The following is a 16,222-nucleotide window of genomic DNA, read 5'->3' on the forward strand; positions in this document are numbered from 1 at the left end:
TTGCGTGATGGACCTGGCTTACTAGCCGGATAGTTTTATGGCTGTCAGCTTCTAGGAGTTGTTGGGCTAGGCTCTGCTGACGTAACTATTGGCGCTGTTTTCTACCATGGTCTTATTCTCGTTGTTTCTTGGATTTGGGTGAAACCGATGGAGGCGCTATGATCCCTTAGCGCGTTTGATCTTAAGGAGATAGGGCAGAATAAATCGTATGCTTATAGATTTGCGGGTTTGTTGGATCTCTTTATTTCTGGGGATGTTTTGGTATTTGTTTATGTCCCTATTTGACGCGTCTTAACGTCCGTATTCTTTAAGACCTAGTAAAGGGGTAAGCTTAATTTCGAGTTTTAATATATGATTAGATAGGGGTGCGTGCTAACGAGGAAAAAGCAAATATGAGGTCAACTTGGCACTTGCTTTCCTTTAGGGATACTATATATGGTGATCTAGGGTAAGAGCGAAGAATGAGCGCGATAAGCAAATATGATATAAAAGTAAACTTATAGTGACGTAGAATATAGGATAATTTCCTAACTAGTAAGATGTTTCCTTGCTAGTAGATGTTTTATATCTGAACTATGTTATGTAGGGAGATAAAATCTAGATCGTATATAATACGATGAAGTCTGTAACCAGTAGTTATCTATAGCTATGACGGGATCGTTTGGTTTCTAATTTTATCTACCCTAACATTTAGTTAAGCATATTGCGCAAAACGAAAACTTGCCTGTTTTAGGACGTCGTTGTGGAGCCGACTAGGATACCGTCCGGTCCAAACCAGGATACCGTCTAGTCTAAGCCTTGCTCTTATTGGTTTAAGTCATAGATAAACGACCAGGGTATAATGATGATTGATAGGGCTATCTTTGTCTTGATAACGGGATAGATACCTTATATTTGCGAGTTTCTTAGTTAAGAGTAAGGGGAAAATAGTCTTAATATCAATTAATTAATTACGCTTTTCTCTATCTTTCTATCTATTTATTTCTATATGCGTTAGTGTATTTGAATTTTGATGATATAAAATGTCCTTATTGACTGCCTGCGTGAATTCTACTGTCCCCGCGGACTTAAGCCTAGCGGGAGCCTAATTCTCGTGTCTAAATATATACTTCGCATATACTATGTTATATGTGTTGTGATAATCTTCAGGTAATGTTTGACCTATATGTCATCTTGGGTATTAAATATAAGACTAATAAATATAGGTGAATTGTTTATTAATAATAATAACTCCGTTCGCAACTCGAGGAGCTCCTTATTTGAACGGAGCTCTAGCTTATAATTCTATGGATTTTCCCGATATCTATATGCTAGATTGCGGATAACCTAGCTAAGTTTACAGAGGATGTAATTATTAATTCCTCTATGTTTTAAAAGATTTATTAATATGGGGTCGTTAGATCGGTCTTAGATATAACCTTACCTATTTTTTTTATCATTTCGGGGATCCTAAGAATTATATTATTATCTTAATCCTAAGGGAAGCACTGCGGGTAGAGGAATTAAAGCATTTGAGTTATGAGTGTCATAGCTAAAAGCTGCTTATTCCTCTGAGGGCCGGGCTTAAAGTTATTCTTGTTTTGCGGTAGTATAGGTGTGTCTATAGACGACGTAAATGTTAGTACTATTATTAGCAAGAGATCACATAAAGGATCCTTAAGAGCCTGCTCGAGATAGTCGCGAGCATATTTGTAATGCGCTAAGATTTTCTGATTGCCGGAAGTATATAGTTGTCGTGTAAAGTTAAGTCCTTTTTTAATAGTTTGCGGGATTTCAGTGAAGGGAATAGGATATCTAAAGTCGATTAAGGAAGTCTGTAGCCCCGTTTCGGCAGCATTAGTCCTAGTCTTAGTCCTAGCCTTAGTCTTAGCCTCGGCTGCATTTTTAGGCAGTAGACTGATGGGAAAGCCTGACATGTAGATATTTCCGCCGAGTAACCAATGATCCTCCCTGTAAAGCTCTATATTATCCTCCTATTTCCTCTATTGATGTAACCCGGAGATGAATGGACGAATGGTATTGAGTTGGCTTGGGCTTTTTGGTAACCTGGTGAACAAGCTATGTATGTTGTAGTATGGAATTATCTAAAAATGAGGCAATATGTGTCTTCTTAGAGATCCTTTCTAGCTTTCTGCATTAGCGGCGCTAAGGTATGTCTCGATAGATGTATAAAACCTTTGAGCCAGCTGTCGATAATAATAGTGATCCTAGAGTGTGCGGGCGATCCTATTGTCTTAGTTGAAAAGCCCCTGCACCCTATTATAGTAGGCTCTTCCTAATTTATGCGGTCCTTTCCGTGTATAAGATAAATAGGGTGGCTCGCTAGCTAAGGTGTGGATGATTTTATAGCTTAGTCCTCGGTAACCTTCCTAGGCTGATTTATGCTTGCTCTTGAAGCCTAAGTCGAGAGTAGTATTGGTGCTGTAGGTTTATTGAATGACTTGGAGCGTAAATTGCCGATAAATTATCTTTTGCATACGGTCTAAAATATTAGGATAATTACTTAGCTCGCTGGTCCGTAGGTGATCCTCTAATTCTCTGGCTTTATAATACTCCTGGCTCATAGATTCTATGTCCTTCTAATTGCGAAACATTCCCTGGAGTCTATTGAAAGTGAATGTGGTTAATGCCATGAGGTCGTTATGGAGGTGAAAATTAGACCAATTGAAAAGATTAGGAGGTAACTAAGCGAGGCCTATCTCACGCATACTGCTCTTGAAATCTAGACTATGGAGAGGCTTTCCCTGTCGGCTCTTGTATGTGCCTTTGAATATCTGTGAGCGCTTTGTAACATGATGGCAGTTGACGCTGGCTTTCAGAGAACGAAGAAGGATGGTGACTATGATCATGTTTCTTTGATGATCTTCCTAGTTGGCATCGCGCTGGCTTCCTTGGGCCCGGATAAATTTGATAGTAGAGAGCCAGCGATTAAACTCTTATCGCATGAATTCGTTTATATGAGCAGTTGGTAATACTTAGAATGGGCGATGTGGACCGCGAGGGTGTGATGTGGAAGGATCTATAGTTATAAATAGTTCCTAAGAGATTTAATATTCTTCTTAAACGCTGAAGCTTGTCTCTATAGAACTGTCTAACGCGAATCTTATTCGAGACGTTATAGCTTGAAATACTTTATGAAGCCGTTTGAGTTTCGGTGTAGACTGGAGCGAGGTCGCTAGCCCGGCGTTGCGATACTGCCGAGCAGCTATGATCTAAGCGTCGAGTAATAAAGATGGATATGTTAGCCCCTTTAGGTTTGGTTTATTGAATAACCTAGAGTCCTGCTTCGAGGCTGTCGAAAAGAGATCCTTATTTACGTTGTAGCGTTGAGCATAAGTAATACCTCCCTTGCGCAGGGGGTGCGATCGGCGAGTCTCTACCTTAGCGCTACCTGCTTGGCCGGTAAGATTACAGTTAAAATATTCCGACGATATTAGTGGTTTGTCGGCGCTATACCTCATCGAATGGACCTAGGACTCTAAATATCGACTTTTGTGCAAGAATGTGCACTTCTCTGAAGCTATAGTATCTTCGAGGCTAATATCTACCTATATATTGGATAAATCGGCTCTTGACTAATCTAATACTTGATGAAGGTAAGTTGTAATCTTGGCATGGCATTCCTAAAATGTTAGAGATTTTGCTTCTAGCTTAATGTTCTTCGCGCTGAGTATGATGAATATTTCGTGAAATATAGCGAGTTTGGGTTACTTAGTATTCTGAGTCATATGGTACTAAATCGCCTATAGGTATTCTTGAGGAAGGTAATAATATATATCTATTCTGTTAGGAACCATCCCCCCGCAGGTTTCTCGTTGGCGACTATAGGCTTTGCTCTCCATATCATCAAAGGAACGGGGATGATGCTGGATTATATCGGATGGACAATAGCGATGAATCGCGGGCAAAAGAAGTTAGTTAATCTATATCCGCCGTTCGTCTTTAGTAAGGTAAGTAGTTATTTAATAGATATAGGAAATTCTAGGGAAGAAAATATATATGCTAAATTAAGGAGATTAGCGCCTGCTGCCTAGTTAAAGGTAAGAGATAAGATATAAAGCTATTCCTTAGTAGAAGATATAAATGCTACTTCTAAAATTCCTTAAAGTTAGTAGATAATATAAGACGTAAAGTCCACGGTTAATTAATAGATATAAAGCCCAGGAGATAACGCTATTTATATCCTAAGTATATTAGATATTGGGGGTAATTTTTTGAGACCTTTAGATATTTAAGTTTAGGCGATTATCTCTACTACTTAATATCAGGGACTAATTTAGCTAAACCTGTTTGTTTTCGTCTATCTAAGCCTAAGGTAATATAGTATTAATTATATCTAGTACCGTAAGGTTTTACTAATAGTTAGCTATTTCCTTTAGACTAAGCCTAGGCTATATACCCTCGTCGGTATTTTCTTCTTTTTTATCCTCCTCCTTTTCTTCTTCCCCTTAGTAATTATATAAATGCCCCTAGGTCCTTTCTAAGAAACATTTTACTAAATAGAGATCTAACTTAAAAAGAATACTAGTATTATCTATATTTATCTTACTTTTAGTATCTAAGATATTTAATTTAGAGCTAAAGTCTATTTTAAAAGCATCTTCTAATTAAGACTTAATATTAAATAGTAATCTACCATTAGTTCTATCTTCTTAGCCGGTTGCATTCTTATCGTCCTATATTTTACTCGCGTTATTTTTAACTACTTTATATATATCTAGGTTAGGTAAGGTGCTTATTCTCTCAGGCAATAACCTTAATATACTATCTCTCTATGAGGAACCTAATATAATAGCATTATATAACTATAAGTCCGAAGTTTTATAAATATTATTATCTTTAATTAAGTAATACTAATCACTATATAGTCCTATCTTATATAATCTCGACGCTATATCTCCTAATAGGCTAGGCGAATTTAAGCTAGTCTCCCTAGTTCTATGTGGTTTGAGGCTAATAAGTAGCATCTTAGTTTGATTTAACTTATTAGCGGCATCTACTAATATATTAAGGCTACTTATTAACCCTAGGCGATATTATAGCGAGGATAAAGGTAGTAAACCTTCTATTAGTAGGGGGATATAGACTTAAAATCAGATATCTTTATATACCGAGGAGTTTTAAAGCCGCTATTAGGCGCATTTAATAATAATATCTTACCTTACTTTTTCCCATAGGGTATTATACTTTTAAGGTTGCCTATGCTTCTTAGGTATTTTAGGCATATTAATTAAGATATAGTATTATAATGCTTAACTTAGATTATCTTAAAGTTCTTATAGCTTAATGAAATAAGCGTGCCCCTAAGTTAACCGTGAAATCCTAATTAGGCTAGTATATAACCGCGAAAATCAAATGAAGTTAGTATGTGATTATTAAATTCTAGTTGGCTAGAGGCTATAGGCGCTAAGTCCCAAATAGGCTAGCATAGTAACCGCGAAACTTAAAAGGGTAATTTTGACTGACCCTATGGCTTCGTACATAAGGCACATCACGGGGTATAGAATGGCATTTTGCCAGCCTCGCTTGAGAATGAGGTACGTCCCAGTGCTACATTGCTATTCTTTACTTTAGCCTTTGATTTTGCCTTCTCTAATATGAATGATGTAGCTGCGACGCGCTGATTCTGAAATACCATGATTCGCATTTGACTGAGACGAAGCCACATGAGCGTAGACCGAAGCTATCGCGACCGACTTGCCGCTAATCGACTGGGTATAAGCATTGATGAAGCGCGCCGATGAATGCGAGCTTAACCGCGAATGCGAGGCCTCGTGGAATGGAGAAATCTATGCCCTGATCCTTGAGCAGGCCTTTCGAATTAGCCGATTTGTGAGCAATAGACCAGTCGACTTTCGGTATTCTTAAGCCGCGTAGATTATCTATATATATAAACCTCGAGAAGCGCTATCTAAGATGGTAGACTTCTATGTCTTTTACCGACCTGGAAAGGGAAGTATAGAGGAATAAGCCATCAAAGATATCTGCTAAATATGACTGGCTTAATCGACTAATTATACTGACCTAGGGGACTTCTGTAAACGATTGATTGCGCTTTCTATTGAGACTAAGCGTCTTAATGTAGAACGCGATAATGTAATATTGCAGATAGGAACCTGGTAATCTGCCTAGTGGCGTAGTCTTCGATATAATCGTAGCCGATCGTTACGATCTATTGAGTTCCTCCCGGGCATTATTGTTTAGGGACATGACTGGCAGTTTGTTGCGAGCATCTTGGATGAGAATGGTAAGTCGGTGTTGTTGAAGGGGGTTTGGCTTGGCGGGATGGAGTTAGAGCTGGCGATTTATTTATTGCTCTTGGGGCTGCGGCGGTTGAGGCAGTGGATTTTGGAAGATTACTGGCTGATGTTTGTTTCGGATGTTTTGGCTGTTTTACGATATAGATAGCATGAATGATATTACTTGAGCTTTATTATCTACCACCGCGATCGGAATGCGGCCATGGTTTACTGCGCTGCTAGCACAGTAATATATTATCTTTACTATACCTCTAGCGAGAGAGATTACCGTCTAACTACTGAGACTTAGGTTTGAGACCGGTACGAATCTCTTGTGTAAGGTTTTCTGCATGGCATGTTCATTGTCGAGGCTGTCGTCTGCTGGCTAGATGTCTTGTGACTAATAACATGCTTACTCATATGGGGATTAACGTTCTCCTACGTCGCTACTAGGGCTGAGCTCTCTCTGGTAGCTTTGCGATGTTCTACTAGATCCCCCTTGCTACCTCTAAAGGCCGGCGGTTGGGCTTGTCTTTCCCGGTGGAGTTATTCAAGGTCGCCCCTTTGTCAGAGCATTACCCTGGTATTGGCACCTAATACCATTTTTCCTAGTCAGTGTACGCTTCTTGGATCTCGTACTTAGCGCGTGTACCTCCCCTAGTATTGCTGTTTTTTTGGTGTTGATGGAAACCCTTGTCGAAGACCGCATTGACGGCTGGTTTGACCGGCTGTAGCTACAATAGCCTGCCGCAGGGGTCGAATCTTATGAGCAGGGCGGATATGAGTATATACTAGATAGGTGCCTAATTGCAGGCAGCTGATCAAGTCGTGGCGGGTATACATGGGTATTGGACCTTTGGTTGCGCTTGATCGGCGGGTGGGTGTAGGGGTGGGTGACCCCGAGGGCGAGGAAGCGTTTGTTTAGCTTGGCGGGTCGATGGCTAGTGTGGGATAGGTAAGGCGTAATCGTCCTGGAGACGTATGCTCCGGGGTAAGAAACCGTGATGGGGCAGTGAAGGGAGAAACTGTTGACTTAGCCGTAAGTGTGACCGGATTTGAAATTATTGGCTGTTGCTATACTGAAGGTTGTAGTAGTGGGTAGGTAAAACCTATTGCTTACCTCGCATACTTTGTTAGATTAAATCGTTATAGGGTAAACCGGCCTGCCCCGTGCTGATCGCTTAGAATATACTTATCGGTCTGTGTTATTTCGTTGCCCTTAAAGTAAAAAATCTTGCTGCTTTGTTATAGGTGATGGTTGTAATTAACCTTCCTGTATAATATAAAAACGCATGAATTGCTTGTCTACTGGCAGTAGCTAAGGCGAATAATACCGGTAAGATGCGGTGTTTTCTTAGCTAATGTTGCTGGAAATGCATTAATCTAATGCTGCCTGATGCTTAAACCTGTAGTAATATTAAAATGGTTATATACTTTACCGTCTGAACTATACCTTGCTTTGGTTGAGCTGAGGTGGCTTATTGGGGTTGTAAGGGCGCGTGATCGGCTGTGCGACATTGGAAGGAGGCCTAAGTGGCGGTTAGTGATTAAATAACCCTCTTTGTGTTGTTTAAGGCGCGTATCCTCATGCTTTTGGTGTGCAGTATGATTGTGGATTACTCTTTGTGCTACCTCTGTACTGATGGAGGAATGAGGCTAGCCGTAAGTGGGGCTTATATCATAACAGCGTGTCCGCGATTACTTTGTGGACTGATGACAGCATAAGCCCCGAGTTTGCAGCCATTGAGATTGTGACTTGGAATCTAAGAAAGCGTTGCATCTTGCTAAAAATGTCGGATCGCACTAATCTATAAAAGGAAGGCGTCGCGCTTGCCCTGCCACGATCGTGGGCGAGGCCGTCGGCTTTAATACAAGGAAAACCGTATATCGTGTATACTCGTCAGCATGGCAAGCGACATCCAGCTGTCCAGCAGACAGATCCCCCTCACACCAGACACATTGAATATTTACATTAACCCCGACTATACACTCTCGCTCAAGCGAGTATTTAGTTACGTTTCATTGAGTAGGATACGGACAGGAAGAATTTTGTCTACTCTGGCTCATGCTAAAGTAGCCAGAGCGATCCAAAAACCGGGTTGCAGCTCTTATAACCTATTATGATTATGGGCAGATTTGTGACGGAGAAGATGCTGGCACATTATGAACGAAAAACACATATTCCGGCAGCTACGGGCAGTACAACTATTGTCTGAAAAAACCCTTATATCTTCCCAGCGCACACAAACTCCGAGCTTAAGAATATGATTCAAGTATATTTGAAAAGTACACCCGTCTCGGCCGGCCAGATGCGGACGGTCTGATTGTCAGGGCGCGATACGCAGTCTTCAAGACACGGCAACTTTCAACCATGCAGCGGTTTGAGCCTAGTTGACCTAGTAATGCGGTTGCTGCTGTACTTATGTCTACAGCTATTAATATTCGACATTATGTGCTAGAACTGAACACTGGAGGACTTTACCATTACAATACAACACAAACAGGAATGACTTGTCCATCTGCGAGATTCGGAGGTGGTGTGTTGTCTTTAGACTCGCTCGGCATTGTTGATGAGACTCAGTGAAGTATGACTGACTTTAGTGTTGAAGGACCGCTGTCACGAGTAAATGTATGGCAGGAATATCTAAGATAAAGCCTAACGATTGCAACGTAAGCCGCGGAGGGAAGGTAGGTAGGTAGGTACGAAGGTTGGGTGTGGTTCTTTATACTAAAAATGCAATCTAGGCTGCTTACCTACTGACCTTGACTAGCGCTTCAAATGTGGAAAGGCTCCGTCGGGGTCACTTTGTGGCTGCAGCCGGTCAAACAAGCCCCCATTGGGGGCTTCGACAAGGGTTTCTATCAAAACCAATAATGGTAATGGATCGACGTAGTTTCCTCTTTCCCCAGAGACGAGATACCAGTCACAACGAGACCAGCCAAAAGCGATAAGGGTACTGTGCCTTTCGGTACGAAAGGTCTTCTTAAGCTCTGGGATTTTTCACCGCCCAAAATGCTCCCCCGGGACAAAAGTGATTACCCGATTCGGAAGCGCAACTGCACTTCTGGTTGGCCCGGATTAATACCACACCCGGGTCCCTCTAATGGTCCTAATCCTCCCACTCTGATTTGGCACACGTGGATGAACTTCGAATTCACCCCCTCGAGATCAAGTGGAAAGAAGTCATCTTTGGGAGGGAATTTTCTGTTAAGAATCACGTGGGATTCACGTGAGCTTTTGATTTATAACAGGAGACCGGTCCCTGCGGGCCTGCCAATGCCTTTCGGAACGTCCCTACTCAGGAATGTAGACTAGAAGTGCGCCGCTTTTCCACTTCTCGCCAGGGCTGGGTACTGTCCGTTCTGCCTAGTGCTCCATACCAAAATCAATTCTACGTAGAATTCATTTGTTTTATGTCAAACAACCCAGGGTAGAATTGATTTTTACAGGGGAGTAGAATTTAATTTCTAGACCCACGTATCAGGGAGTAGGCTTGAATTACGCAGGGGTAGGCCTCATTTATGCTAGGGGTAGACTTGATTTAAACCAGGGTAAATAATTAAATTAATTACAGGACGCGTAGCTGATGAGCAGACGCGAATACGCGTGATTCACGGCATGTATTAACTAGGAATCGCGGACTCGCTGTTGTGATCTGAGACCCACTTGCCGTCTGGCCTCATACCCCTACTATAGAGAGTGATCCACAATACTGCTCCACAACACCAAGAGCTATCAGGCTGCTATAACGACGGAATGGTCTCCTTTCCTGGACCCAATACCTCGTCTGGATGCACGTCTCGAGCAACACAAGGAGGGTCGTTTGATCACTGACCACCGCTCGGGCCCCCATAAACGTAGCGCAGCTGATCACGCGCCCCGGCAACCCAGTAAGCCATCTCAGTTCGACCAAGGCAAGATGCAGTTCGGACGGCAAAGTGCATGACTGTTTTGGTGTTGCTACAGGTTAGGCATTTCCGACAACATTGACTAGGAAAACACCGCATCTTGCCGGTTTTATCCGCCTTGGCTACTACCAGTAGATAAGCAACTCATAGGTCTTCGTATCGTGTGAGGTAGGATAGGAAGCTCGGTTATAACCAGCACCTGCAACGTAGCAGCAAGATTTTTGCTTCGAGGGCGACTAGATAACGCAGACCATCCAGTAGGCTCTAAGCGATCAGCACGGGGCGGGCCGGTGTGCCCTCCCACGATTTAAGCTAACAAGGTGTGCGGGGTAAGCGATGGCTTCAGCTACCCACTAGTGCAACTTTCAGTGTCACCTTAAACTAAGGCAAGATGACGACGGGCCAATGATTTCGAATCTAGTCGCACTTGCGGCTGAGCCCGGCAGTTTCTCCCCTCACTGCCCCACCACGATTTCGCAATGTCGTAATACGTCTTCCTTCAAGACGATTGCGCCTTACCCCCTCCCACACCAGCCCCGCCAAGTGGAACAAACGCTTCCCCGCCCACCTACCGCCGGCCGATCAAGCGTAACCGAAGTCCGATACCCATGTGTCCCCGCCACGACTTGATCAGCTGCCTGTAATTAGGCACCTGTCTGGCGTGTGCTCATGTCCGCCCTGCTTGTACGTAGTAAGATTCGACCACTGCGACGGGGCGGTTGTGGCTGCAGCTGGTTAAACAAGTTGACAATGGGGTCTTCGACAAGGGTTTCCATTAAACCAAGAACGATAATGGATCAACGCAGTTTTCTCTTTCCTCCGAGAAGAGATAACGTCGATCAACCCATCAGGGTCCCTGGTTCGCCGCTCCGCGTTGAAGCTAAAGGCCTAAGAGCTTTGGAAGCTGGCAACAGGGCGCTCGAGTAATGCTACGAATGTGAGAGCAATGTTTCCCAAATTATAGCCGTTTCTAGCTTTTGTCTTTGAGGAGAAACAAGAGGCGTGTAGGCCGGACTTGATTTGACTATCTCCCTGCAGAATCATCATCCAGTAATTTTTCTCCCATTTTAGCAATCGAGCCGATCAAGCAGCTTATGCCATGCCATCTATCACAATAACTTGTAATGATAAATTTTTTTTAGGCACCATAGGCCCTGCAGGAGACAATAAATCTCTTTCAAGTTTGAGGTAAAACCGAGCATGGGTCTTCAAAAGATGTGCCGATACCCCTCCTTCGGTTGTTGGACGAATTGAGATTAAGAACCTTAAGTTACAGTAGGCTGGATATTGGGAGCAAGTCGGATAAAAAAGGCGTTTTATCCGTGGTGATATACATCAGGATGGAGAACATAATATGGCCCGAAATGTCTTGGTATTGTCTCGACTCTACAGGACGCCAGGACGCAAGAAAGTTCATACTGCACCGCAAGTGTCTCGTTGGTATTGATCGTCCGACATAGAATGTTGTGCCCTTCGGTAGCCCACATCTCTCTCAAAGCCCATGTCGTCATCCCAAGTCTACCTCGGGATTGTTTCATGCCGGATATCATATCGAATAACTCTCAGTGCAGCTGCTGATCGGGTTCTTCAGACCGAGGAGAATTCAAGAGAACAGCCAAGTCAATGAGGCGATGACCCAGTGAAGGCTTGGTGAGCGGTGGCTGAATCGTCAAAAATAGGACATGGAGGTCGAAGACTGACGCGTTAGGTATACCTCGCCTTGGTAAAGCACGCTGTGGTGCTAAGCTTGAGTACTAGCCGTCTCTCCGTCGTGCTGTGCTCGGACTGTAATAGTTTAAGGAAAGTGATTAAGGCGTTTTTATTCTTGTCCAGTGACTGGCGCAGAACTCTCTGAAGTTTCCTGGTTGAAGTCATAGGCTGTTTGTTAGCCAGAGGAATCCGCGACTTGAACAGTTGGTCCATGTGATGCGCACATGGACAGATGGCAGATTGGTCTCATAGAGGGACTGTATACCGAGATGCTCATTGAGATATAAACATACTTCATGTGATAACCACGGTGCCTCTTTCGCTTGTTGATTGACGCTGGTTCTTTCTGTCACTCTTAGAGCTGTAATCCAGTTGCGCGAGTCAGAATCGCAGTAAAGCAAGGCTGAAACGTGTTCTTGGTCCAGTCGGCAAGCGCGGACATGGCAGCTTGCAACTGGTAAATGCCAAAAATGCTGTCGGTATTACCTATCCGAAAGTTCCCATCGAGCACGCGCTTATTTTCCATTGTTAGATACCCAAATCGACATGCGTGCAAAGCAACTTACTATTTCCGCGCCTGCATCCATGACAAACAGGAGGGTCCAGACACTACCAACCACCTGAATAACGGGGATCGTGATCATCTTGTCTGTCCCTCCCCCGAGCGCAATGATACCGCGCATACGCTCATGCTACGCAGCGACCCAGACGCCAAGCTGAACGTTAGCAGTGTCCATGTTGCCAGATGAGGTCTTGATCTCGATGAAAATAGGAGCTGGTCGGGTGCGGAGAGGTTCATATATAGTTTGGTTGATCGTAGCCATTGTGTGCGGCTGCTTGTCCAAGAATGTGTCGATGAGATTCTGAAGTTCCTTTTCGGGTCGAACGACCAGGGCAAAGTCAACCATCTTATGGACTAAAGATACAACGGAACTCGGCCGAGTTTGATGAGTCCCCAAATCCTGCCCAGACGCACTGCTCGCCCTGGATAGACTGGTGCTGGACGGGTGGGATGGAGTTTGATCCCCAGCCTTTGACAAAGGACGGAAGGCTGGCATGATTTGAGCCGAGGCAATGGGCTCAACTTCGAGAAAAGCAAAGGGAGAGGTTGCATGCCGTAGAAGCGGCGTGTGGACGAGGCAGTTCCAAGCGGCCTCTGATCAATGGAGATTGGATGAAGCAATAGAATCGTCAACAATGCCTCGGAGGCGTGCATGGCTGTCAAGAAGTGTCGTCTCATTGTCTGCAATAGATTGGTCAGAAGTATGTGTGGATTTCCACATGAAGCCGCGAATTCTCGTATCTCGAAAATCTGAACATCCTCGAAGAGTCGCTGGCAGAATCTCCTCTTTTGCCTCAACTGCAGAGAGAGCCTCGAAAACCATTTGAGCGTCGTCCGAAAGGACACTTCCAAGGTCACGCTCTTTCGTGAAACGAACGGGTCGCACCAGGTTTAACAGACTGGCCGTCTTTTGGAATCGCTTCGTTGGAGATGTACTTCGCGGTCGCGCCGTAGAATGTGAGGTGTCTGTCGAGGCTTGTTGAGCCGTTGTGGGAGCTGAAAAAGCGGCTCTGCTTGCTAGAACTGCAGTGAAAGAGGACGTTGAGCATGTTGAAGTGGCTATTCGGATGGCTGAATCGTCAAAGACGGCTCCATCACTGTCTTGTCGCAATAACTGCGGTCGGGGACGTGTTGGAGTCTCGTCGGGGTCTGGGTAGAAATCGGAGTGTTCACTCGTTCGCTGACGTTTCAATGGGCTCGACATCTCATCAGAAAGGCGACGTCGAGGCGGATTGTTAAGCAATGGATCGACTGTGAGTGTTGTGTCGACAGGATGGTTTGTTAGGGGGCAGGCTTTCACTTCCTCAACCCATGCCTGGATAACGACAGAATCCATGTCCAGAGGCGGAAATGAAATTCGATGGCATTACTTGACGAGTAATAGCCGTGCTTATTGTTCGATTTGCGCAGGATGAGACGGCGCGAGATCAATCGCCTTGAATGCAATGGTTTGGTGTCGCAGGTTTGTTTTGTTTTGGCATGTGGTCCGTTACCACAGCGCCCAGCCGGAAATTCGCAAGTCCGAATGACGACTGCAATTCTCTCACTTTACGCGTTGAGCGTGTCGCGCTCATTACGTAATAGACAGAATAACGGTGATTGGCTGACAGAAAATCAAGTCTACCCCTGTCACTAAAATCAACTCTACCCCCTGTAAAGTGGGGCAGAAAAAACATTTCTACTACTCCGTACAATTGATATTGTTATTGACTACTAGGGGGTGTCCTGCTCCACCACGATCTCGGCCTCCACTGGATCCGCCATGACGGTGGGCTGACCAACCTCCACACACACTTTCTGGTCGAACCAACCACGGTCTTCTGATTCCCTTTGGTGCGTTTAAAAATGCAGTGAAACTCGAGCCGCCTCTGGCATGCAGTCGCCCGCCTACTGTGCAATCCATCAATCTTCCTGTCCCCTACTGTACAATGACTATTGGAACTCTAGGATAACATATGATGGGTAAGATACAGTATGACGGTTATCCAGGAAATAAATCCCCCCTGAACTGACCGCGAAAATCGAAAGGGGTTAGTGCGTGACCGCTAAATTCTGATTCGCTCAACTAAGATGCACTAAAGCTGGAATAGGCTAGCCCAAGGACCGCAATACTCAAAAAGGGTAATCTCTGCTGACCCGATGGCTTTGTTCAGTGCGTCCATCAGGGGGTATAGAATAGGGCTATTGGCGATCACCTGGTGGGGTGGAGGCCACAGTACCCTCACACCTGTGGCATGCGCATCCCTCTGCTCCGCACAGTTATTGCTTGGTGGCTGCAATCAATGGGGGGTCGGCTGTACCTCAAGATAAGATTATTTAAGAGCCATCCATTGTTCTTGCAGGCAATAGCTAGCGTGTTTCTACGCCTCTGTGTATTCTACCAGGACCTTTGGCTCTTTAACCTTCATTCATACTGGGCGAACCATCATCTCCTTAACCACAAGATGGCATATTTTATAGGAGCCCCCATTTGCCCACGCTGCCGCCAGCGGACCGTACTCGAACACACGAGTCCAACGAATGACAAAGGCAACGCTGGTCGTGCTTATTATGCTTGCCGAATTCAGGATTGCCGCTATTTCTACTCATTTGACGACTATCGTGGAATAGAGGACACGAATCCTCCATGCTTTTGCGCGCGACCCTCGCGACGCGTGGCTTGCCGCAAGGAAAACGATCACATGACTCTCGCATTCAAATGTGCCAACGGGGTTTGTGGCTTCGATGGAGATGGGCATTCCCATGGCCAGCAAAGGCAGATTCCATTAGAAAAGCTCGAGCAGTGGATAGATGAACAAAGGCTGTAGTCACTTCAAGGATCAGTTATTTTGTAGTCAACAAGACGGGATATCTAATTTAGTGTGATTAGAACTAGACATGCAGTCTGAAGACGGTTTCGAAACAGCGCAACAAGCTTCAGTTCGCAGACGCTCAAAACTGTGACTAAGAAGGAACTGCAGTGCGACCGCTGGCCGGCAAACTCTGTTTACTCGTGGTTGGAAGATTGCGCCATGATTTTGGTGATGACGGAATTTACATTTTCAACCTCAGACCACAAAGCCCTCTGGTGGCCTGATGTAATCGCAGCCACTGAGAGGCTATCCTCTTCACACGGGTAATCATCCAAAGTGAGTAATGCAACAAGGCTTCTCGTCTGCAGGTGGCCGTTTCATGAAAGGATGCATAATGCAACAATATCGAATCAAAACGGTATGTCAGCCTCACCGGACTTCTATCTGCAGGAATGCCGGAATTGTGATTGTTGCCAAGACAATCAGTTTCAGCTCCGGTCAGCCAGATCCTTGTCGGGAATTTGCGATGTGGCATCCGAGCTCAAGTGTGAGGTGAGGCAAGAGGTGGGGTGCGAGACGTAAGATGCAGCGCGTCAGTCAGACCCTTTGACTGATTACAAATCATGACCAATATCGGGCTGTACCACGAGAGTCTCGTACGTGGTGTCGATTGGCTCTCTATGTTGTCTCCTTTCTCTTCTCTCGTGAGAAGGACAATCATGTTACGCCTCATCAAAATGCATTTGTTGGTTGCACAGGTACATCGGGGCAGATGAGAAGGGAAATCACTGCATGCTCTCACTCACGCCAGCAGGAAATCAACGGGTCGCGACTGCCTAAAAACCTCAGACCTGCAGCGCGAGCCTTGGAAGCTGTCAACCTCTCCTTTGATCAAGCGCCAGGCAAGACGGGGTTGTAAGACACTGACAGGATGGCCCACACCACCACTGCAGAAAGTGGAAAGTGGAAAAAGATACGAATACCCCACTGAATTGGGGTGCAATTGCCAC

At 44.7% G+C, this 16,222-nt stretch overlaps 2 protein-coding genes across 2 annotated transcripts; both read right to left on the minus strand.

Moving 5' to 3' along the window:
• Positions 1–12,213: 12,213 nt before the first annotated feature.
• On the minus strand, positions 12,214–12,502 carry NCS54_01498600 (Hypothetical protein; the record flags this gene model as incomplete). Its single annotated transcript, XM_053160103.1, has 2 exons — positions 12,214–12,372; positions 12,425–12,502. 2 exons carry the CDS (start codon positions 12,500–12,502, stop codon positions 12,214–12,216), a joined length of 237 nt encoding a protein of 78 aa, XP_053016078.1.
• Positions 12,503–12,550: 48 nt separating this feature from the next.
• On the minus strand, positions 12,551–13,469 carry NCS54_01498700 (Hypothetical protein; the record flags this gene model as incomplete). The annotated part of the gene is made up of 2 exons (XM_053160104.1): positions 12,551–12,774; positions 13,298–13,469. The coding sequence occupies 2 exons, from the start codon at positions 13,467–13,469 to the stop codon at positions 12,551–12,553; spliced, it is 396 nt and encodes a 131-aa protein (XP_053016079.1).
• Positions 13,470–16,222: the final 2,753 nt, after the last annotated feature.

The sequence above is a fragment of the Fusarium falciforme genome, chromosome 14, assembly GCF_026873545.1.
Source record: "Fusarium falciforme chromosome 14, complete sequence".
Lineage (NCBI taxonomy): Eukaryota > Fungi > Ascomycota > Sordariomycetes > Hypocreales > Nectriaceae > Fusarium > Fusarium falciforme.